The sequence below is a fragment of the Stenella coeruleoalba genome, assembly GCF_951394435.1.
Source record: "Stenella coeruleoalba genome assembly, chromosome: 1".
Classification (NCBI taxonomy): domain Eukaryota; kingdom Metazoa; phylum Chordata; class Mammalia; order Artiodactyla; family Delphinidae; genus Stenella; species Stenella coeruleoalba.
The window spans coordinates 174,355,382-174,380,505 of record NC_137169.1 but is presented as its reverse complement, the minus strand read 5'-3'; the positions used below and the strand labels follow the sequence as shown (position 1 = coordinate 174,380,505).

Below are 25,124 nucleotides of genomic sequence, written 5' to 3'. Positions count from 1 at the left end.
TTATTTGAAGCTCTTTCCATAATTGCAGTGATCTCACAGTTTTACCTTTTAACCGAAGTCTAATCCAATCTTCTGGCTTCCTGCAAAAGAACCACCCAGGAATGTTTGGGGATTTCTGTGCAACCAGGCCCTAGAAAAGCTGACCCCAGGGAGACAGCCACTAAATTCTGGAGCTCTTTCAGACTGCTCAGACTCATTACACCATGCTGAAACTAATTTCCAATTATCCTAAGGAGTTCAAGAGTTGAGTTATTTAATAAAGAGCTCTTATACCTGGATTAAGGTATCAGACCAAGAGAAAACCATAAAGACCTGATTAGATGACATAAAAGGATTTTGCATAAGAATTCAAAGACATCGTACACTGAAGAGTTACAAAAGGTAATGTGAAAAGGCAAATGTACTCCTAATAACCAAACCTTCATTGCTATCTGCAGGAGGGGAGTCTCTGTAGAATATAGTATATCTTATAAAGGTTAGGCATTTGGTAGTTCAGTTATACTTCAAAAACAAACAAACAAATAAACAAATTCATAGAAAAAGAGATCAGATTTGTAGTTACCAGAGGCGGGGGCTGAGGGAAGGGTGAATTGGATGAAGGTAGTCAAGAGGTACAAACTCCCAGTAGTAAGATAAGTAAGTACTAGGGATGTAATGTACAACATGATAAATATAAGTAACACTGCTCTATGTTATGTATGAAAGTTGTTAAGAGAATAAATCCTAAGAGTTCTCATCAAAGGAAGAAAAATCTTTTTCTATTTCTTTAATTTTGCATCTGTACAAGATGATAGATGTTCATTAAACTTATTGTGGTAATCATTTCATGACATATGTAGATCAAAGCATTAACACCTGGGACAAAGCATTGTACACCTCAAACTTTTACAGTGCTGTATGTCAATTCTATCTCAATAAAACTGGGAAAAAATTCCCTCAGCAAAAGTAAAAATAAATAAAAAGATTAGCCATTTTATTTTTATTTGAAGATCCAACTCAGTTGTTTTTTTTTTTTTTAGTTGGAGAAGGGCGTGTTTATCCAAGTGAGAGGCTTAATTTGTTTTTATACTCTAGTTGAATAATAACTGTAGAGCAAGACATTGGCATGGATTTGTGAAGGAGCCTGGGTAACCTCAAAATGAGGATAATAATAGCACCTGCTTCAGAGGGCGGTGGTGAGGAATGAAATCCAAAACCCCAGCAAGGCTCCCAGCACTGAGCTGGGCACCCGCAGAATATTCAGTACGGTTTTGCCGTCAGTATTGTAATTGTCAAAACTCTTATTAGATGTTTAAAATACATCCAAAGTTTCCTATCTAAAGGCAGAGGGTTAGACTCTAAATGCTAATTTTTTAAATTATTAAAGGTGGAAAGTACCAGATTGAAACTGAGTCACGTTTAGAAACATTGTTTCGTGAACTTGTTTCTTACTTCCGAAAGGCAGGGGTGGGGACCTTTGAGCTAAGGTGGCTGCCTGCTTCTTTGGACTTACCTTGTCATGCCTGCAGCCCTGACCCCCAACGCTGCAGTCCAGGGAAGAAGTTCACTGCGGTGGGCTCCTTACCTCTCATTCAAATCTGAATACCTATGGTCCACGTATTAGAGTGGGTAAGGAACCAAGGGTGGCGGTTAATCTACTAACGGACATTTCACACCTGAGTGGATGACCAAATTTTGTCCACAACACAACAGCTGGCACCCCCCTGAATCCACTAGAGTTCCCTCGCAGAATCTTTCACCCTCGCTTTTTGTTTTTTCTATTTTGCCTTTTTTTGAGCATGTGTCCTTCTTCTCTCCACTCCTCTCCATTTGTTGTATTGGTTAAACAAATAATCAGTGCGAATATTTCTGTCTATAATAGCTATATCCAAAAAATATGCAAATGAAGTTGCTCTTTGTGGTTAGCTGCTGATTTCCCATCACTTCCCGGGTCCCAGGTGCATCACCAGCCGACCATAGAAAAAGGAATATCTCCCCTTAAAAAGTAAAAGGTGGGGAGGGGGAGGGATAAATTAGGAGTTTGGGATTAACAGATACATACCACTATACAAAACAGATAAACAACAAGTACCTACTGTATAGCACAGGGGACAATATTCAATATCTTGTAATAACCTATAGTGGAAAAGAATCTGAAAATGAATATATAATATGTATATGTACGTATAATTTAATCACTTTGCTGTACACCTGAAACTAACACAACATTGTAAATCAACTATACTCCAATATAAAATAAAAATTAAATTAAAAAAAATTTTTTTAAAGTAAAAGGTATTACTTGAACTCTGGTCTGGCTTCCACTGCTCCCTGAAAACTAGCTGTGGGAACACCATATACATTTCTGCATAAGATGGAAGCTTGCCACTTCAGCCAGGATGCTTGCTTCAGAGAACACTGTTTTTCTGGAGTCTGGCCAACCTCAGAGAATTTACCCAGACGATCCAGGAAACACCAAACCATTTCCATTTATGGACATTTTCCTTTACCAATTAAGAACAAAGGGGGAGTTGTTGGTTTCTTCCCCCTGATTGCATTATTTTGGGTTTAAAATTTTTATGCAAATGCTGACGTAATTAGAATTATCTGAGGAGATTAAAGGCTTGGGATCAAGACCAGCAGCCCTGTCTCCTGCTGGCATGTTAACAGCCAGTGCTTCAGTTTTTATCATAAGTGAGTTTGAAAGCGGGTGACATGCCAGACATTCCTTCTGAAAGCAATTCTATTTGGTAGGTTGGGGTGGAGAGATGACAGTTCTGTGAGGTGATTTACACAGCATGCAAAAAAAAAAGTCCCCTGGAGGATGACGGAACTGCAAAAGAAACAATGGACAAAGTGGACTTCCAAGGCCTCAGCCTTCCCGGTCATGCCCTGGGGAAATGCTCCATACCTTTCCATCTCTGTTCAGAGAACTTCTGCATAGAACCTTATCCCCACTGATACCAGGGGTTACACTCTAGATGAACGTGACTACTTTGGAAAAGATAAGAGGAAATTCTAAGTGCTGACTTCCTAGGACAGAAGTCCAAGATGGGTTTAAAATTCATGCTCCTAAGCAAACAGTTCAGAAAGGCATCTCTTTCCTTTTGTAAATTGCTGAAACGGACCTGCAGAAGAGGGATCCCTAAATCAACTACACTTCAGTAAAATAAATTAAAACACAAAAACAAAAAGTGGAAGAGGGGTCTCCCTGCAATTCTTGGGTGGTATTTCTGCCTGAAGGCCTGAGATGGCCTTCTGCTCGAAGCTCTTTGGAGCTTAATAGAAACAGCAAGACGTCGGGTCTGGAATCTGTGCTCTGGCTTGTTACAATTTATGCAGTCACTGTTGTGTTTCTAGTTCTGTGCTTGAGTTTGCACATTTGAATTAAAGTATTATCTTAATTATAAAATAGCTTTTTTTGAGATTTTTTTCTTGATTTTTTAAAAATAAATTTATTATTTTTGGCTACGTGGGGTCTTCGTTGCTGCACGAAGGCTTTCTCTAGTTGTGTCGAGCGTTGCGGTACGTGGGCTTCTCATTGCGGTGGCTTCTCTTGTTGCGGAGCACGGGCTCTAGGTGCACGGGTTTCAGTAGTTGTGGTGCACGGGCTTAGTTGCTCCGCGGCATGTGGGATCTTCCCGGACCAGGGTTTGAACCCGTGTCCCCTAACTTGTCAGGCGGATTCTTAACCACAGCGCCACCAGGGAAGTCCTGAGATTTTCTCTTATTTTTTCTTTTTGTGGTACACGGGCCTCTCACTGTTGTGGACTGTCAACCACTGTGCCACCAGGGAAGCCCTTTCTCTTATTTTTTAATACTAGTTTTATTGAGGTATAATTTATAGACAATCAATTTTACCTGTTTTAAGTGTACAATTTGATTACTTTTGACCACATTCATATTTCAGAATATTTCCTTCATGCCCTCAAAATTATCCTCACACCGCATTGCAATCAGTTCCCTACTCCTGGTAACCACTGATCTGTTTTTTTTCCTTGTAGTTTTACTTTTTCTAGAATTTCATATAGATGGAATCATATAGAATCTGGTCTTTTGTGTCTGGCTTCTTTCACTTAGCACAATGCGTTGAAATATATTCATGTTCTGTAAGTATTAGTAGACCATTCCTTTTTATTGATGAATAGTATCAAGATTTTATTTTACTTTTTTTGTGTAAAAATACACATAACATAAAATTGACTGATTTTTGTCTGAATTTGAAAAAAAAGATTTATTTGGGTCATATGGAAAAGCAAATAGATTTTTGTTGCCTTTTCTTTTTTGTTTTCACAAAGGGCGTATGCGTTTTTTTTTGTTTTTTAAAGATGTTGGGGGTAGGAGTTTATTAATTAATTTATTTATTTTTGCTGTGTCGTTTCTGTGAGAGGGCTTTCTCTAGTTGTGGCAAGCGGGGGCCAATCTTCATCGCGGTGCGCGGGCCTCTCACTATGGTGGCCTCTCCGTTGCGGAGCACAGGTTCCAGACGCGCAGGCTCAGTAGTTGTGGCTCACGGGCCTAGCTGCTCCGCGCCATGTGGGATCCTCCCAGACCAGGGCTCGAACCCGTGTCCCCTGCATTAGCAGGTAGATTCTCAACCACTGCGCCACCAGGGAAATCCTTTGTTGCCTTTTTGAAAAGCATGTGTTAATTGAAGTTAATCATAAGGATATATTCAAATCCATCTTACCTTTATATTTTCTCTGAAATATAAGAGTCCATCCCCACCCCTACCCATGACTTACTTAAAATGAAGTTCTAAATGGAAAACTTTTGAAACATTAGGCAGGTGAATCTGAATGTGAAGGAAATTTCCAGATATGTAGCAAAAATACAAATTAATTAACTTCTGAGTAAATGTTTGTAATCAGGACATGAACCTGGATTAGACCAAGTGTTTCACAGACGTTTAAAATTCTGATGGAATAATCAATTAGTAGAAGAGTTAAAGCAAAAAAAAAAAAAATCCCATCTTTCTCTATGATATTTGTTAGTAATTATAACAAGGAAAAACTGATGGTGCTCAGTGATAATAATAGCAACAACTGTTATTATTATTATTACTAGTATTATTATAGCTTACTTGTATAATGCATATTATATGCCTGGTTCTGCTCTAAGCACTATATAGGTCATTAACTCATTTAATTTTCCCAACAAATCTACTAGGTAAGTATTCTATTATTATTGCCATTTTACAGGTGAAGAAACTGAGGCATAGAGAAAACTAAATAACCTGCCTTGATGAGTGATGAAGCAGCCAGGATTTGGCTCTGGGAATCTATCAGCTCCAGAGCCTTGACTTTTGACCTCTAGAGCATTCTTAACCACAGAAATGCACTAACGAAATGTTCAGATTGGCAAAGGGAGTTGATACTGTCCCTGAGGGAGGTAGGAAATTAAGCCAGAGCAGAGGTTGCAAGCCTGAGCCAGACAGGTTGTTCAGGTATGTGAAGAGGCCCAGAATAAGGCAAGGAGAGGAGGTAGGAACTGAGAAACACTGGAGCATTCTGTTCACATAAAAGAGGCTACTATTGGCCTGGTATCCAGGGGCCTGCAACCCGTTTTCTACCCCAGGTCCAGATGACCCCTGGGACTCCTTGCAGAGCTAACATGTTAGGAAAATCAGAAGTATTTGTTCAAAGTTCATTGTGACTTAGCTTTACTGATGTGGGCCAAGAGTCCACAGCCTGGTGGGGTTATAACAGAGATGTTGATAAATAACCATTGACTACATATTGAATTCATTCAATATTGTGAATTTGTCTTTTTTATGGTGCCTTTTTTTTTTTTCTTTTAATCAGACTGCACGGCAGAGGGCAATATCCATGGCGCTTTTTTTTTTGGTGGGGGGAACGTATATATATATTTATTTATTTAGGCCAAACCCTTTGGCTTGTGGGATCTTAGTTCCCCAGCCAGGGATTGAACCCAGGCCCTCGGCAGTGAGAGCACGGAGTCCTAACCACTGGACCTCCAGCGGATTCCCTTTTATGGTGCTTTTTAATCTGACCTAACAAAGAGCTTATGGACTTGAAACTAGATTGCCTGATTTTGAAGCTTGGTTTTGCCATTTACAAGCAGTGTGACTTTGAGCATGTTGCCGATCTTTCCATGTCTTTCCATGCATCTTTCTTTTTCTCATCTGTGAAATGGGGAAATTAATAGTACATCTGTTTCATAGCATTGTTTTGAAGACTGAAGGGTTATGTACAAAAGATTTACAACAGTGATGGCAAATAGGTACTGGATATTTTTTTAGCTATTATTATGACTCTCCAAAAATGATGGTAGCTGGAAATGACCTGTTCCAACTTTTGAAATATAATAAACTATAGTAATCTGTACTAAAATGAAATTCCCTTCAAGACTTTACTTTGCAGGGCTCTGCTTCTTGTTCCTGCAGGGCTGGGGGGCATTGCCCATCACTGATGGGTAGGCGTGCAAGGAACAGACAACTCAGGGACATGATTTCAGCCTCTACAATGCACCAGATACTAGAAGGGAAAATTCTAAATACCTGGTCTCTGTGACCTGAAACTTCAGCAGTAATCAGACACAATGAGTTTGGGGAGAGAAGATGGCAGCCACCTCTTTGAATTAGTGCCACCAGCCTCCCTAGGGAAAGGGACAATGTAGGATATACCACTTGCAGTTTCTTACTCACCTAAGACAATGGACTTGGTTGATACCCACAGTTGGACTCTACAGATATTTTCTAAAGGGCCCATAGAGAATGGCATGAGAAACATGCTCTACGATGTAAAAAGAATATAAAATCTGGATCCTCTTTCTTATTCAATCCAACAGAACACTAATTGAGCACCAAGTGCACGCTGGATACTATACTAGTTGTTAGTGATACAGAATGGTACCTAGCCTAGTACCGACTGGTGGCAGGCCCACCAGTCAACAGATGACTTAATGAGTTACTAGGCCTGGTGAGCAAGAGGTGATGGGGACCCAGGAGAGGAACTTTGGTCCAGCCAGGTGATGGTGAGGCATAGAATGAGGTGTCACCAGAGTAGATAGGCTGGGGTAGGGCTACTGTAGTTCAGAGAGAGGTTGAGCCTAGGCTGGAGGGTAAAGGGGACCCTGTTGTGACTGTTGGACTGGCCTGTTTTCCCTGATGTCTTTCAGACCAGAGCTGATCACAGCTGCTGATTTATTTCTGAATTTGCACTCCTGAGACTGGGCCTCCCAGTTTGAGGAAGGGGCAGGCTGCTAGCTACCTCCGAATTCTGCCCTGGATCACCCTGGGAGAGAAGGAGGGCTCAGGGGATCCGGCACATTCCTCCAGAAGGATCCCTGGGCTGAGGCCTCTGCACCACACCCTCGGCCCAGGTCAGGTGTGCGCCCTTCTTGCGGCGAGGGGGGAGCCTGGCAGCTGGGGTGAGCGCTTCTACAGCTGCGTGTGTGCTGCGTGTTTGCTTCCCGAGGGCTGGGTTCTCCTTATTCACAGGTGAGTCACACCCTGAAACACACGCTCTCTTCCTGTCAGGACTGAGTCAGGTAGAAGAGTCGATAAAACCACCTGATCAAGGAAAAGGAAGGCACAGAGGAGCGCAGAGCGAAAGCTCCCAGCCGCGAGGCGCAGGGCAGCACCCCTGCAGCGGCTGATCGCGCGGCCCGGCCCGGCCATGCCTGCGCTCTGGCTGAGCTGCTGCCTCTGCTTCTCGCTCCTCCTGCCTGCGGCCCGGGCCAACTCCAGGACGCCAGGTGAGTCCCTTCCAGGAGGAACGGCGCAGCCCTGGGCTGGGGACTGGCCTTTCCCTGCAGACCGTGATGGCTGCACTCACCTCCGAGGAGCCCCACTTTGTGAGAATCTCTTTAGAGCTCCCTCCTCCCGCCCCATCTGGGGCTCCTCCAGAGATCTGTTTACAATAATATATATTATTTACTAATACTATATAAAGCTGTCTGATTTTAAAATAGGAAGCCAATAGGTCGTGCCAAACCAGGGTTTTCCTGGCTTTAAAATTGTTCCTTCTTGGTTGCTTTTTTGATCAAAGGGCTTCTGTTTGATCAGTAAGAGCAAAACACGTTGGTATATAAATTCTATTCCCAATGTGTGTTTTCACTGATGGGATTTTGGTGAGAATGCTTTCTGTGACTGTGAACCCCACAAAGATTGAAAAGGAATCTCTTCAGTCATCCTTCTGGTATTCCCGTTTCTTTGGGATGGAAAATGAGTTAAGAGTCTTAACAATGCTTTACTTTTGCATAACATTACTTTTTATAGTATTTTCACATAATATTCATTCAACAGGCATTTATTGGGTACCTATGTCATAGGTCATTTGATCTTATCTAGGGCACCAGTAGCTGTCACTTCATGAGAAGTTCAACTCCTATAAACAAAACTTTCTGGGCACCTAACAACGGTTTCCTGTATGCGTGTGTCAGCTATGACAACACATAAAGGGTGTTTTCCTTAAGTTTTACTTAGTGGTCACTTAGTTTTACCAATGATATTTGCCTGTGTAATGACCCCAAATTCTCAGGTTTATTTTTGCTTCTTGTATCCGATGGCATTTCAATAACTATCTCAATAGGTCCAAGAGCCATCTTCACACATGTGCATGTGTGAACATGAGACCAGGTTCATGGGTACATGGAATTATCTTAGATATTTCGATTATTACTTTGCAGTCTGGGTGATGCTGCCTGAATTGTATTTGAATGGCATGAATGTTTTAGCATGTGTTTGAATGCATTTGATAGTCTTTTGTTTTTTTCCTAAGATAATATTGGAATTATCTTACAACCCATCATCCTTGACTACCATTTAAAAACGACTTATGAAAATGTTCATGTGGGTTAGAATCCCTCAGAATAAATAACTTTAACCTAGTGAGAAACATCCTAAAAGTAAGAACAGTCTTTGACTATTAGAATTCAGAGGAACTGCTTATGGATCAACTACTAGAATTCCTTGGTTTAAAAAAAGAAAATATGGAAATGGATTTGCAAAAGCTACATAAACAACTACTGGCACTTGATCCAGTGGTTCTTAGACTGGAACATTAGGGACCACATTATAGAATTAACAAGGGGGGCTTCCCTGGTGGCACAGTGGTTGAGAGTCTGCCTGCTGATGCAGGGGACACGGGTTCGTGCCCCGGTCCGGGAAGATCCCACGTGCCGCGGAGCGGCTGGGCCCGTGAGCCATGGCCCCTGAGCCTGCGCGTCCGGAGCCTGTGCTCCGCAACGGGAGAGGTCACAACAGTGAGACGCCCGCGTACCGCAAAAAAAAAAAAAAAAAAAAAAAAGTAATAAGGGAACAAGTTACATATGTTTTATATAATGAGTAACTATTGAAGCAATTTCCTTTTTTGGCTGTAGCTGAGTGTATGTGTGTGTGTTAGCATTAGATAACAGAAACAAATATGTAGGGTGATGAATTGTTTAATAAAATAACTGTTTAATAAACTGTTTAATAAAATCAGACTCAGGAGGACAGAGTTTGGACTCTAACTTCTCAAGGATGGACAAGCTCTGAGTATTCCATCTACATCATTAAGTCAGAAGCAGTGTTTAAGCTCATTTCCAGACTTTCCCCTTCCTTAAAGACAGGCCACTTAAAAAACTAGGCTGCCTCCTCAAAGGGCTTCATTTGGGGCTCAATGAGAATGTGAACAATTTGTGTTAGGCTAGAGCACACATGCTTTCCCATTTATGGGATGCTGTGATGTGGTGGGAGTTGGACCGAAAGTATGGTGCTTGCCACCTCCCGAAGCGACCTGCATCTGTGCACCTCTGCGAGCCTAAAGCAGTGATATTTCTTCCTGGGTGTTCCCGTGCAGGTGAAATTATGGTGTTAGATATAATCAGAGTTGGTCTCAGCTAAAGCACAGGTTTTAGAGTCAGCCTGACCTGGCTTCAAAATTTGGCTGATTCACTTACTAGTCCCTTATTCGTAACCATTCAGGTTCCTCAGCTGCTTGGAGTCTGCTCTTTTCCTGTTAAGTGGAGGCCGTAGTGCTGTGTATCCTTGCAGGTCTGTTGAAAGGATGAGATGTTACTGTAAAGTGCCTTAAAATGCCTAGAACCACGTTTCTTCAAAAGGTCTGATGCTGGGCTTCCCTGGTGGCGCAGTGGTTAAGAATCCACCTGCCAACGCAGGGGACATGGGTTCAAGCCCTGGTCTGGGAAGATCTCACATGCCACAGAGCAATTAAGCCCACGCGCCACAACTACTGAGCCCACGTGCCACAACTACTGAAGTCCGCACTCCTAGAGCCTGTGCTCCACCACAACAGAAGCCACCGCAGTGAGAAGCCCGTGCACCACAATGAAGAGTAGCCCCCGCTAGCCGCAACTAGAGAAAGCCCGCGCGCAGCAACAAAGACCCAATGCAGCCAGAACTGAATAAATAAAATAAATTAATTAAAAAAAAAAGTCTGATGCCAAAGCCTGATATAGTGAACTCAGATGCTTAGAGGTCATTAAGAAAGATAGAGACTCCCCTTCAGGAGTTCACAGTTGGTGTGAATGTAGGTGTAGCTCCAATGGTCTGGATCATAGTTCACTTGGGGAGGTGCGACTGGAGAAGGGAGATAGGAATGAGACTAGAAATGTAGCCAAGAATCTGGTGGTGGAGAGCCTTACGTACCAGTCTGTGCCATTAGGTTGGTACCCTGTAGGCAAAGAAGGGTTGCGGTTGCAGATGTTTTGTAAGTGGGGTGGGTGTGGTCAGATTCATGTTTAAAAGATCACTCACTTAAGGGCTTAGAGGATGGAGTTGAGCTAGGAGAGGCAAACAAACGGCCATTGCAATAATCCAAATGAGAGATGATGAGGGCTTACCTCATGGTGGTGGAATAGTAAAGAGGAAACAGATCACAGAGACATTTAGAAGGTAAAATTGGAAGAATTTGGTGATCCAATGAGTGTGTGCGTGTGTTAGGGATAATAGTAAGGGAAAATTGTGAGAAATGAGGAAGAGTCCAAGATGGGTCCGAGGCTTCAGGCTTGTGTAGTTGGTTAGACAGTGATGCCGTTAAAGGAAATGAGGACTATAGAGACGATCAGATTTGGGAACGAGGCTGGGCAATGGATGAAGTGAAGGAAGTGAGTTTCTGTGGGGATCTGTTGTATTTGAGATGCAAGTGGGGATGTCCAGTGAACAGCTGGAGCTATGATTTTGAAATTTAGAAGAAATTCAAACAACATAAAGTTGGGAGCCCAAAGGAGCTCCCAAGGAGATGGAAGGACAGTGAAGGAGAACAGGAGGAAGGGGCATTGAGGCTAGAGGAGAATCAGGAAAGAGGAGAGTTTTGTTAGCCCAAGGAAGAGTTTCCCCAATGTAGGAGTCATAAATGGTACTCAGAGGTAGAAATATGAATACACAAAGAGTGAGGACTAAGAGACAGTGTTGGATTCAGCCAGATAGGTTTTTCTTTTTTTTTTTTTGCGGTACGTGGGTCTCTCACTGTTGCGGAGCACAGGCTCCAGACGCGCAGGCTCAGCGGCCATGGCTCACGGGCCCAGCCGCTCCGCGGCATGCGGGATCTTCCCGGACCGGGGCACAAACCTGTGTCCCCTGCATCGGCAGGCGGACTCTCAACCACTGCGCCACCAGGGAAGCCTCACCAGGTAAGTTTTGAAGCAATTGTTCGAGAATGGTGAGCTCAGAATCGAAGATTATTTAAATCACTAATTTAGTTTCTCCCATGTCCTGATGCTAGAAAAGAAGTGCTGTGGAGAGTGGAAAGGACCCCTGGAAAGGTTTACACTCTCCTAGATTCTGTTATTAAATTGTTGAAGTGGTACAGCATCATGTGTAGGGGTGCAGGCTCTGTAGTAAGACTGCCTGGGTTCAAATCCTAGCACTGTCCTTTACCACTTAAGGGATTGAGGTAAGCTACCTCACGTGTTACTCGGTTTCCTCATCTCTGAGATGAGGGTAATAAATGATGGTGATTATTATATGTAAAGCATTTTGCACAGTGCCTAGTAAACACTCACTGTGTTCGATATTATTGTTATATAACTAACTGCTCTGCCAGTGCTGAATGTCAGTATAATGCCTTTTGTGTTTTAAGTGGTAAAGTTTTGGAAGAGGCTCCTTTCATTAGTCCAGGAAAGGTGATGAGGAGCCCTTTGGCTCAGGCTGAAATGAACCCTAAGTTTTGCCCAATGAAACAAATGGAATTCCTGACAAGGAACCCAAAGCAGATTGGAATTTCAAGATTGGGTTTCATATCATTTTGCCTTTTGTCAGCCAGACCTCAGCACATATAGATTAAACACATCTGTTACTCTCTAGAACATGCCCATGTATAAGATGACCCTGACATAAGATGATCTCTCGCTTCTCAATGGGAAGATCTCCCTCTCACACCATCAAAAAAAAAAGAAAGGGGTTGGTTAACCTTTTTTTCTTTTGCCACACTGCACGGCACGCAGGATCTCAGTTCCCAGACCAGGGATCAAACCCATGCCCTCTGCAGTGCAAGCAGGGAATCTTAACCACTGGACCGCCAGGGAATTCCCAGTTTGGCTAACTTGAGTATGAAACATTGAGCAATATAGATGCAGTGGTCGTGTGTCTCTTTCCATTTAACTTAGTAAATTAGTTTTACAAACATATTTAAAGTCACATAATCTGTAAAATAATAACTTAGAAGTATTCATTTGTTCACTTACATTTCATGTAGTAATTATATTCAAATTCCATCTTTAATATTCCTAAAGCCACTTTAATGCAGTTTTTTCTCTACTTCAGACCAGGTGACTTGAGACACAGCTCTATCGAGTTTGCTTTTGCTGCTGTCGCTGGAAAGTACACCATTTCAGAACATGAAAAAGATTTTAAAATTATCCCGAAGCACACACTGTGATCGTCACAGCATAATCATCTTGAAAGTCTTACTTATGGCGGCTTTCAGCACCCACAACTGTGGGATGATGAACAATTATGAGAATTATGTTTGATAGCTTGGCCTCCTTCTTGCTAATAAATACCTAAAGCATTGATTGAGGTCATTTCAGGTTAACATGGCTTCCCCAAATTATACTTTATTTTTAAAGTATTATATAACGAACTGCTCTCATGTAATATGAGAGATTTTGAAAAGACTTAAATGTGGCCTTATATTCACCTTATATTCTAGTATGTATAGTAAATGGGAGTATAGAATTGGGTTGGAGTGTAAGCTGGAGATTCCTATGTAAGCTTAAATTGTGAGTGCCCTGAACTGGGGGCAGCCACTGGTTTAGCTCCACTGATCCAAGAAGCTGAGGATGAATGTTGATTTGTGATCAGTGTTTATGGGAAAGTCAGGAGCATGAAATTAAGATGTTGAGGCCATCCTGGGAATATTTTTCCCATTTAAGTTCTTACTGGCTCAACTATATTGACATTTTTTTTTTCCTAGAGAAATTTGCAAGGACAAGATTTGAACCATCTATTACAGACCAGTGTAGAAATAGGAGCTCCATAGATTCTGGAATACTCTAATTTAGTCACAAATTAGACCTAGCAGATTACTGAATCATTACTGGGCTGTGTTCTAATATAACCCCCAGGTACATGATGTAATCTTTGAATCACACCCAAACCCAAAAGCTGAGTCTCTTCTGTGTCTCTGGGTGACTGTATGTCTGTATATGTGCCTCCCCAACTAACATGTGCTTCCTTATGTCATGAAAGGAGAAAAGACTGGTTCTTTCTCTAACATTGATCATGTGAGGACTCCTGCAGTATCAGAGGAAGGTGGAGATCAATTGGGCAAATATACACATATCCTGGACTTCTTCAGGCTTGTTGACCACTTACAGAAACCCAACTGTTTCTTTTCCAGGTTTTATTTTTAATTCACCGTGTGAATATGGATATTCATATTCTAAAAAAAAAATTAAACGGCAACCAAATAATTTCCCACACTAACTTAAACATTAGAAAAATGATGAAATCTTCAGCTGCACTTATATGGGGTGTTTCTTACAAAAAGCTTTGCATGTTTCACCACTTTCTTCTCTTATTACAACATCATGGAACTAAATGAGAATGGCCCTTAAGGGTTCTCTACAGGAGCTTCTCCTTTTATAGTTAAGGAAAATGACACTCAGAGAGGCAAAGCAACTGTCCAAATTCTCATGGTTGGTTATAACAGAGCTGGGCTCCGGCATGCATGACCCTCATTTATAGACTGGAAAATTGAGGCACAGGAAAATGATTGCCTTGACCAGAGCCAGGCAGTTAATAACAGGATCAGATTTCAATTGCTAGTTTAATTTTCTTTAACAAGATATCCCCTTGGCTTGTTTCTCATTCTTTTAAAGAATTTTCATTGAAATCAATTTTCAGACCTGATGGAATCTTGATGTATTATAAGAACATCCCTTATGCTTCTAGATGGGACATCTCTTCAGACATCTCTATTTGTGTGAGTCAATAGAGTGGCCTTTCCTTTAAAACTGTCAGCGAACAGCAGGTTAGAACCAAGCACAAACTCCAGTCCCTGGGGCCCTGATAAGAGAACAGATTTCAGACTACCAAGTTTCCTCTTCTCTTTGTTCAACTCTGTTTATGGATCATCACACAGCTTGGAATTGACCAAGTGGCTCAGGACAGTTGAGGGACAGCAATAAGCCTTTCTGCTTCACCTGTCAATGTTTTGAATTTATTTATTTATTTATTTATTTATTTATGGCTCTGTTGGGCTTTGTTGCTGTGTGCGGTCTTTCTCTAGTTGCGGTGAGCGGGGGCTACTCTTCGTTGCGGTGCACAGGCTTCTCATTGCGGTGGCTTCTCTTGTTGCGGAGCATGGACTCTAGGCACACGGGCTTCAGTAGTTGTGGCTCATGGGCTCAGTAGCTGTGGTGCACAAGTTTAGTTGCTCCATGGCATGTGGGATCTTCCCAGACCAGAGCTCGAACCCGTGTCCCCTGCATTGTCAGGCAGATTCTTAACCACTGCGCCACCAGGGAAACCCCTGAATTTATTTAAGCATCGTTGTGTCCAGAGGTATTTTCTCTCTCTGCTGGAGACTATTGGTGTATATTTTGAAGTCTTTCAGTTTCACGGCCAGAGCATTGACCATTAAGCTTCATACATATTTACTGCTCTTTCAAATCACTGCCCGTTTTGCTCTTGAATAAAGGAAACTCCTAATGTTTAAAGATAATTTCTCATTTCAATAGGCTGGTCTACTTTGTGAGAGCAGCGGATCCAACAGCATCCCAAAGCTGCCGCTCTTGCCTCATCCAGGGCATTGTACGTGGGACGTGGTAGGAGGGGGTCTTCATGTGCTGAGGTCTGAGGGGACAGAACCCAGGCCACAGATGACCTAGCGTGGGAAATGACAGCAGAGCAGCAGCCCATTTGTCCGACTGGGATGCAGGACACGTTGCTCCCACTCCCTGCTGGAGGCTTCATGGTCCAAACTCTTCTTAGAATATTTGTTACTTCTCTTTATGGTTAGATGAAAATGGCTGGGCTCCTAAAGACCATTTAATTCATTCTTCTGTCTTTAAGCAATACAATTTTAATTTATTATTTTCAAATGGATCTTTTTTCAGCAATGAATCTTTAAGGAAGGTCTTATAAATGCATTCCATACTTTTTCCAACATTGTAATGTACATGGATTACCACGTTCTTTTGGCAAAACTAAGAACTCTAGAGGTGCGTGGTAAGCACGCACATACCTAAATGTGTGTGTCTTTGTGAAGGAATGTAGTGATAGCAAAAAATCTGTGGCTAGTCTCCTTGTACAAAAATGTCTTGTTCATAAAAGCAGTGAAAGGCTTAAAGAGGAAGAATCATTAGGTAACTTTTTTTTTAAGGAGCCAACAAAACACAAATTGAAGCAATTGAAAAACCACATTTAATGTATACTCCGAAAAGCATTTCAGGACAAATCAGAATTGCCTTTTAAACTTTTCTTTATTCAGACTCGTCATACATGATTTCTTTCCTTTTGGTCCTCATTGCTTCAGGGGCCACCTCTAGCTGTCCTGGACTCTCTAATGTCCTTTACTTCAGCTGCTTCTTAAAGGGGCATATGACACCTTTTCCTGGGCCATGTAGCAAGTGCTCAAAGAACACTATGCTCTTTGATTAACAGTCAGATGTGCTTTCTGTATTGGGATGCTTTTCTTTACAGATGATCTCATGGAGATATAGAAATTTCTACAGTAGTTTCTGTGGTCAGAAGGGTGTAGGGTTACATGCGGTGATAGAATCCTCACCGCGATCACACCCTGTAGCTGACACCAGCTGTCTTGGAGTCGAGCCCTTAAAGACGCCGGGTGTAAGAGAAGGGAGCCTCTCCTGTGTCCCTTGTGTCCTAACCTTCTCTTCCCTCTCACCTTTGCTACTCAGACAAAAATTGGCATCCCCAACCTCTCTGTTAACTGGGGCTTCTTTCCCTCTCCCCACTGTCTGCCTGGGCCCCGGTGGGGTGTTAGGGAAGACATCTCCAGGTGTGGTCTCCTGGTCTAGTCCCCACCAGGCTGAGTCATCCACAGTCCACGTGTGCCATTTCTAAGTCTAGGTTATAATAAAATGTGCTATGAACTCTTGATGAAAATAGGTGATGGCTTTTAAGCCATAGTCATTCAAAAGGAAAATGTGGTGATCTGAGTTTCATTGACTCTTGATGACTTAGAGTTGAAAAGATTTGTCCGTGTTCTAGCCTTCAAAATTGCCCATGCGATTAGAACACTGACCTCTGTTGTTCCTCTCCTTAGAGCACTTCACGTCGCAGGCTAACTTGCAATGCTTGGACATTTACATGTCCAGGGAAACAAACCATCAGGCAGGATAGGGCACCGGTGGTCCTGGCTGTGCTGCCCTAAAAGACAGCTGTGAAAAATGTGAGGCAGAGAAAGGAATTCAGTTAAAAAACTCTTAGCGAGGAACGTGCCATTTCAGTTTTCTTATTCTATTTAGAAAACATATTGTGACAGACCTGAAGAATCTGAAACTGGAAGCAGTCACACATCAAACCATAAAATTCTAGATCACTTTAAATGATGAAATGTTCAGATTTTGTTTTAAATTATTTACCCAGGGGCTTCCCTGGTGGCGCAGTGGTTGGGAGTCCGCCTGCCGATGCAGGGGACGCGGGTACGTGCCCCGGTCCGGGAGGATCCCACATGCCGCGGAGCAACTGGGCCCGTGAGCCATGGCTGCTGAGCCTGCGTGTCTGGAGCCTGTGCTCTGCAACAAGAGAGACCGCAATAGTGAGAGGCCCGCTCACCGTGATGAAGAGTGGCCCCCTTGGGCTTCCCTGGTGGCGCAGTGGTTGAGAGTCCGCCTGCCGATGCAGGGGACACGGGTTCGTGCCCCGGTCCGGGAAGATCCCACATGCCGTGGAGCAGCTGGGCCCGTGAGCCATGGCCGCTGAGCCTGCGCATCTGGAGCCTGTGCTCCGCGGCGGGAGAGGCCACAGCAGTGAGAGGCCCGCGTACCACAGGAAAAAAAAAAAAATTATTTACCCAAGCTGAGAAACATATTAAGCTTTGGAAAGAAAAATCCCATGGAGGAGGTTTTAAATCTTAAAAAGTATGAGCATTTTCATCTTTTTATTATAATTTAAGAAAAATACTCATCTTGTCATCCTGAGTATCTCTGATTTGGAGGTAATTTCAACAATTGCTTTTCTTCTGAAAATGAGCATCTGTCAGGTTTTTTTTGAGTATACTATTCTCACCTTTACTTTTAGTCACCATTTTCTATCTAGTTATTTACATTTGGACTTCCTAATGAAGGGCCTCATTGTAGCTGACTTCCTGGAGGGGAAGTTTGCTATCTTTGAGCAGAAAAGGTTGTCAGTGTACATGAGGCCAGTTCTTTGACTCAGAGGAAGGGAATGAGATCTAAATAATAATAAATTAACATTGAATTTTTAGCATAACTTCTTTGAACAAACCAAAGGTAAGAGAATGGTTGAGGTTGGGTAGCCCCAATCCACATCTCCCCACCATGACGCTTGTCCTCTGCAGCAAGAATTTTAAGAAACAGAGGAAGTCAAGACCTAAAATGAAATATAAGTGAAATGAATGGCAGAGAGATGAGGAGGTCCCAGTGGGGAGTGTTTTGTGAAATTAGGCTGGAAAAGTAGATAGGATTAGGCCGTGAAAGTCTTTGTAGGCAATGTTAAGGAGTTCTGGTCTTTATCCTAAAAGTAAAGGAAAGGCGTCAGAGAATTTGAAGCAGGGAGGTATTGGTAAAATTTGTATTTGGAAAGGTTTTTCTGACTACTGAGCGGAGGGAGGCAAGAGAAGTTGCGGGGGATCCGCAGGCAAGCGGTGGCTGGGGTTTGGTGTAGAGTGGCCGTAGTGGAGATAGAGTTGGGTGGACTTGAGCTATGTAGACAGTTATGTCAATAAAGTTGGAAGTTGAATAGAATAGAGGCAAGCGAGAAAGATGGAGACCCTAGAAGGATAGTTCCCAGCTTTCTGACTTGAAGGGCTGACAATCACAAGTTTGGTTTTAAACATGTTTTGTGTAAACAGCTTTTGAGACAATCAGCTGGAAATGTAAAGTGGATGACTGGGCATCAGGGTCTAGAGTTGAGAATGAATTCTGGGCCGGGGAAGTATCTTGGTATGTCAATACCCGTCGTGGTTATTGAAGCCCTTGGTTTGGATGAGAGAGTTCTTCAGTGAGAGGCATGGAGATTCAGGACTGAGCCTTGAGGAGCACCAACACTTCGAGTTGGGGCAAGGAGAGGATCCCGCAAAGGCTTGGATGGCGCAGGGGGTGAGGGTCATAAGCCAGGGGGAAGTACAGTACAGGACAGCATCGTAGTATCCAAGGGAAGAGTTTCAAAAAGGAAGGAGAGAGAAAAACATTCAATGTCTCAGAAAGGGGATGCAGGGCACAAAATACCAGAAATGGAACACCTTTCCCCTAAATAAGGAAGAGAATTGAGCACTGTTTCTAAGTGGTTTCTACGTGGACTCGTCCACAGGAGATTACGGGCAACTTATTATCAACTCGCTGCTGTTTCACTAAATCAGTATTAGTGCACTGAGCAGCTGACATGGCGGCAAGAACAGCAAAGCTCAACGTAACGGCAGCCAGCACACGCTGTCAGGTTCAAACATGATGATCAGATTCCTAGCTCCTGAGATAGTCCCACACAGCAGCCAAGTACACTACCTGTCAAGGCTGCCTGATCACGGCAAACTGATCTCATGGTCTCACGCCTGCCTCCTCCCCTCGCCCCTCCTCCCGCGCAGCCCTAGGCGTGCTGCCCTTTGAGATGGCAGCCCCGGGCTCACACACAGAGGACAGGCAGTCCTGGCACAGAAATAGTTCATCCGGTGAGAGCAGCAACCCGAAAGTCTCAGACAACTCCTTCTAACAAAAGTATCACATCCCTCTCACAATTCTTTCTGTTCTCATCTCACCATGTATTTTTTTGGGTACAGACATTAGTTATTTTACACTGAATACCATATATGTAGACAATGAAAACTTTATGTATTGTGTTGAGAAAATTTCATATTGGGTCCCTAGGGTCCTGGGAGATTTCTGTAAGTTCCAGTTCTTGTTTGGCTTTTCTTAGAGTCAGACTGCCTGCTTTCCTTCCTTCTTTCCTTCCTTCCGTCCTCCCTCCCTCCCGTCCTCCCTCCCTCCCTTCTTTCCTCCTTCTGTCCGTTCTTCCATCTATCCTTCTAGCTAACCAATCCTTCCAGCCAGCCATTTATCCACCAGTTACAGTCTCAAGCCCTGTACTAGGTACCATGGGGTACAAAAGTGAGAAATGCTATAGAGGAAGTAAGTCATGTACACAAATAGTGATGACTCAGGCTCTAAAGTGATAAGTGCCAAGAGAGAGGTGGGGATGAAGACCTGTGGGCATCCAGAGGGAGACGCTCTTAAAGGGTTATCAGTAGAGACCGAACACCATCTAATTTTCGTTCCTAACATTTAGGGAGGGTGTGAGCAGGGAGCGCCCAGGCAAAGAAAACAGCGAGCCTAAAGGCCCGAGGAGGGAAAGAGCTTGGTGCGTCCCGGGATTCGTGGGTGCGAGGGTCTATGTGTTGGAGTGCAGTGAACAAGAGCTAGAAAGAGGACCGAGGTCCAGTTGGAGAGGTCAGCAGGGCCAAACCTTCAGGGTTTCTGAGAGGAGTTTGGATTTGAAATTTTGTCGTTACTGTTAGAACACTAAAAACATTGACGTTCCATCACACGAAGGTGGAAATTAGATCAGCTTGGTGAAAAGCAGAGCTGTGCTTTTCTACATGTAGAACAATAGAAAGAGGACCTGCTTGTACACAATTGACCATACGAATGCCAGATTGTTGAAGTGTTCTCGTAATTGCTTGTAATGTTTCCTCTGGGGAATTTAAAATGAGGTCTTGATGAACTGCAGCCACCGATGCTGATCATACCAAGACCTTGCCCCGAGCACAACCCTAGGAAATATTTTCAGTTTCCTTTCATTCTCCGAAGGATACAGCTTGGAAACAGCCTTTGCCCCGGAGCTTCCTGTCCTGACCCGTTAGAGTGGTGTGTTTGAGCGAGGGTGGGAGTGTTAGGTGAGCCTGAAGCAGTCCACACATGTTGCTGCATTGTTTGTAGAGTTTCCAACTCCTGGATCTTCCTGCTGGTGGCGAGCGTGGGTGGTGGTGGGCAGATCGGCCTGTGTCTGGCTGCCCCGCAGTCTTTTCTAAGAAGCACCTTGAGGGTCGGTGATGGTATGCTATTATAGTTATTATGATAATAAATGCTTAAGTGCCAAAGAAGCAGTATACATTGGAGTCAGACACAATTACCGCCCAAGCTTTACTAGACTGAAAGAAATACATGAAAATCAGTAAAAGGATTCGGTTTCTGCAGGGCTTGAGGTGAACTTGATGAATCTCGCTCCTTTAGCTGTGGAGATCATCCCCGCTGACAGGGCAAGGATTTAATGAAGGAGAGTGAGGGAGTGGAGAGAGGATAAGACAAAACCTTGAAGAGATGTCCCTAATTTGGAAAGAGTACCATACAAATGAATAGTCAAGTAAGAGTAGTGGGTAGGACCTGGCTCCTATGATACAGAGTTCAGTGAAACAGGGAGAAAGATCCTGCTGCTTTTAATTCCTAGACCCTGTAAGGCTTCAGGTCTATTCAGGGTCTGAGTCTGATCTGTTTCTATATTTTCTGGTACAGTGATAGCTTCATGCCAGGTCCTGGACCCGTGCCTGTCCATGGTGAAGTGAGGAAAACAAGGGTAACGTGATGAATATATGACAAAGCCCAGTAAATGCCAAATAAGTATATATTTAATGTCTTATTTGACGAAATAAAACATTACAACTCCCTTTATTGAAATCTTGCTGGCTCAGGGCTATAGAAATCTTGCCGGCTCAGGGCTTCCCTGGTAGCACAGTGGTTAAGAATCCACCTGCCAATGCAGGGGACACAGGTTTGAGCCCTGGTCTGGGAAAATCCCACATGCCGTGGAGCAGCTAAGCCCGTGCGCCACAACTACTGAGCTTGCACTCTAGAGCCCGCGAGTCACAACTGCTGAGGCTCGCTCACCTAGAGCCCGTGCTCCACAGCAAGAGAAGCTGCTACAATGAGAAGCCCGCACACCACCATGAAGAGTAGCCCCGGCTCGCCGCCACTAGAGAAAGCCCGCGTGCAGCAATGAAGACCCAACACAGCCAAAAATAAAAATAAAATAAAAAAAGAAAGAAATCTCACTGGCTCACGAAGTCCCAGTGTCCAAAATGAATGAAATAAATGTACATCTCATTGAGAACAGAAGGAAGGAAAAAAAGGAGGAAGAATCAGTTAAACAAAATCTATCAGTGAGGTCCTTTGGAGAGAAAGGGGATTTATCCAGAGAGGGAAAGGAAAATCTGCAACAAAATGACAGGTGAATAGTTTGATACATTTGTTATAGAAATAATTCATGATAATTTATTTTTTTTAAAATCTATTGAAGTATACTTGATTTACAGTGTTGTGTTAATTTCTACGGTACAGCAAAGTGACTCAGTTATATGTGTGTGTATATATATATATATATATATATATATATATATATATATTTATTTATTTATTTCCATTATGGTTTTTCACAGGCTATTTTTTTTTTTACATCTTTATTGGAGTATAATTGCTTTACAGTTGAAAACATCGTGCCTGATAGACAAATAGCCAAAGATCATGAACAGACAGATATCAAAGTAGAGATAAAATAGTAAAGCAGCATATGGCGCTTTTCAACCCTCCCTTCCTACTCACTTTACCCACCTCCAGCTACCTATTTCCTTTCACTGCTTTATGTATTTCTCCTTAACAAATATTGCTATCCACATATTCTCCCTATACTAGTTGACTTGTTTATTTTCTTTTCCTCCAATTCGCATGAAAACTCCATGAAGACTGGAACATCTATTTGTTTTGTCTACCTCTAAATCCCCAGTGCCTAGAACACTGCCTGGCATATAGATGCTCAATCTTTATTTATTGGATGAATGGACCTTGACAAATGATTCCCAGCAGACCCAGGACATGTCCAAGACCCCCATCTTTATACTTCCATCACTTGCTTTTGTGTCAAGGCTCCCTGATGGAAACTAGACAACATATTTATGAAGTTTACAGCTGACCCCAAATTTGGAAGAATAGCAAGTAGATTATAAAATAAACATGAAAAAAAATTCTAGACATAAAATTGAACAAGGCTAAACATAAGGGAAGGAAAGTATAATCAAAAGCATTTTTAGCATATCCTCTTGTTTGAAAGTGTATTATAGGTGTGTATTTAGGTCTGTGAATCTAAATAAATCATAATATAAGTTACCAAGAAAGGCTATTTTCTGGATTGGAGTCATATGGAGAAAAGTGTCCCCTCAATTAACTGGGAAGAGAGTAACTGCTAAATATTGGTATTTGTATTTTTTTTTAACTTTTTTTTTTTTTTTTTGGCTGCTGCCTCACAGCATGCAAGATCCTTAGTTCCCCCAGCAGGGATTGAACCCGTGCCCCCTGCAGTGGAAGCATGGAGTCTTAACCACTGGACCGCTAATGAAGTCCCTGGTATTTTTTTTTTTCTTTTTAAAAAATCTTTTAATTTTTTGGCTGCATTGGGTCTTCGTTGCTGCACACGGGCTTTCTCTAGTTGCGGCGAGCAGGGGCTACAGTGCATGGGCTTCTCATTGGTGGCTTCTCTTGTTGCGGAGCACGGGCTCTAGGCACACGGGCTTCAGTAGTTGTGGCTTGTGGGCTCTAGACCGCAGGCTCAGTAGTGTTGGCGCAGGGGCTTATTTGCTCCGCGGCATGTAGGATATTCCCGGACCAGGGGTCAAACCCATGTCCCCTGCCTTGGCAGTCGGATTCTTAACCACTGTGCCACCAGTGAAGTCTGATATGTGTAGTTTTTTGTTTTGTTTTTTTTTTTTTTTGCGGTACGCGTGCCTCTCACCGCTGTGGCCTCTCCCGCTGCGGAGCACAGGCTCCGGACACGCAGGCCCAGCGGCCATGGCCCACGGGCCCAGCCGCTCCGCGGTGTGTGGGATCCTCCCGGACGGGGGCACAAACCCGTGTCCCCTGCATCGGCAGGCGGACTCTCAACCACTGCGCCACCAGGGAAGCCCCTGGTATGTGTATTTTTAAAGCATGTCCATACATATGGGGCCACGTGGAGTCCTGAAGATGGTAGAAACACATCTAGGGGTTTCCTGAAGTTCAAGAGAACGTTCATTCATTTGTTCATTAAAAATACGTCAAATACCTACCATGGACCGGGCACTGTGCCATACAGTAGGGCTTTATATTTCCTTCTCTAAAGCATGAGATGTGTTTTCAGCCTGTTAGAATAGCAGAGTCCAGTGCAAAGATTTGCCCTTGGACACAGCTTTATTTTTAAAAAAATTTAAAAATATTTTTTGGCCAACCTTTAAAAATCAGTAGATTTCATACCCAAAGCCAGACTTCTGTCTTTAAAAAACATAAGTGGAAATGCTGATTACAATAGGCATCATTCCCATGGGGCTACCATTGGCTGGGGCTGAAGTGCTGCTTCTTCCTTTAGCCCTTTTGTCAGCGTCCCCACTGCTCCCTGTTGCCTTGCTCCTGGCCTGACAGTGCCCTTTGGCAACCAACGTGTCCTGGTAGTGACTGGGCAGAAATCAGTCACAGAATAAAAAAGGCCAGGCACAAGCTGTAGGAGGCCCAATTTATTAAGCACAGTTGCGAGAATATTCTGGAATTTGAAAAATAGAGAGTTTTTTTTCCCAGCAGTGAGAATGAATAATAATTGCTCTTAGAAAAGTTAGTCTAAATTTGGGAGATGCTTTGAGAGAGGCCATGTTTCACATGCATCAAGGACAGAAAGGATTATTGCATGCCAAAGGAGCAAACTCTCTCTCCTCAGTCTCTGGGTGTGAATGTTTGGAAGATTCGACAGTGAGCCAAGAGCAGTGCAGCTAAGTGTTGAGCTCAGCGCAGCCTGGTAACTTCAGAGTCCCACAGGCAAGGCTGGAGAGAGTTTCTTCCTGGCATTTTCACATACTGCAGATACAGGCGGCCAATACATTCCCTAGGCCTGAGGCCCACAGGTCCCCTCACTCCAGCCTGCATAACCCTGGGCTTAAAGGGAAACCCATTTGAGAAGAGGAGGGTAGCTTAGCAATAGGTTTGTAGCTGAGTTCCAGAGTGGCGATGCTGGCTGAAGGCCTCCCTTACTGGAACTATACTGCATCTCCATTGAAGGCTGTGAATTTAAAAGAGGAACATCAATTCTTGCATAGTAGAGCTTTAAAGGAGAAAGGACAGAAGGAGAGGGAAATGGTTAAAAAAAAGATTATAACAAGGTTATCTATTTTTAAAATAGTGCTCTAAAAATATATCATTTCCTTATGAAATTAACTACTACCAGCAAAAATTTGTTCTGAATAAAAAAAGACACAATAGGGCTTCCCTGGTGGCGCAGTGGTTGAGAGTCCGCCTGACGATGCAGGGGACACGGGTTCGTGCCCCGATCTGTGAGGAAAAAAAAACAAAGACACAATGAAAAGTTCGTAATTATTTTGAGATTGCTCCCAAAAGTCATCCGGGGTAGCGAGGGCATTGGCTCAGTGTGTGATCCCGCTGGGCAACCTCACAAGTATCTCTGGCTGGTGAATTTAGCTCCTAATTGTGCCTAATGAGGTACCTGGTAGAAATTTCACAGCACGTGACAG

At 43.2% G+C, this 25,124-nt stretch overlaps 1 protein-coding gene across 1 annotated transcript in view; it reads left to right on the top strand.

The window, feature by feature from the left end:
* Positions 1–7,619: 7,619 nt before the first annotated feature.
* The window catches only part of LAMC2 (laminin subunit gamma 2), a gene marked incomplete at both ends in the record, with an annotated part of 60,157 nt that continues 42,652 nt past the window's right edge, over positions 7,620–25,124 (top strand). Inside the window, one exon of the mRNA XM_079923107.1 lies at positions 7,620–7,698. Within this exon, the coding sequence (XP_079779233.1) occupies positions 7,620–7,698 (79 nt within the window). The remainder of the gene's footprint in view (positions 7,699–25,124) is intronic.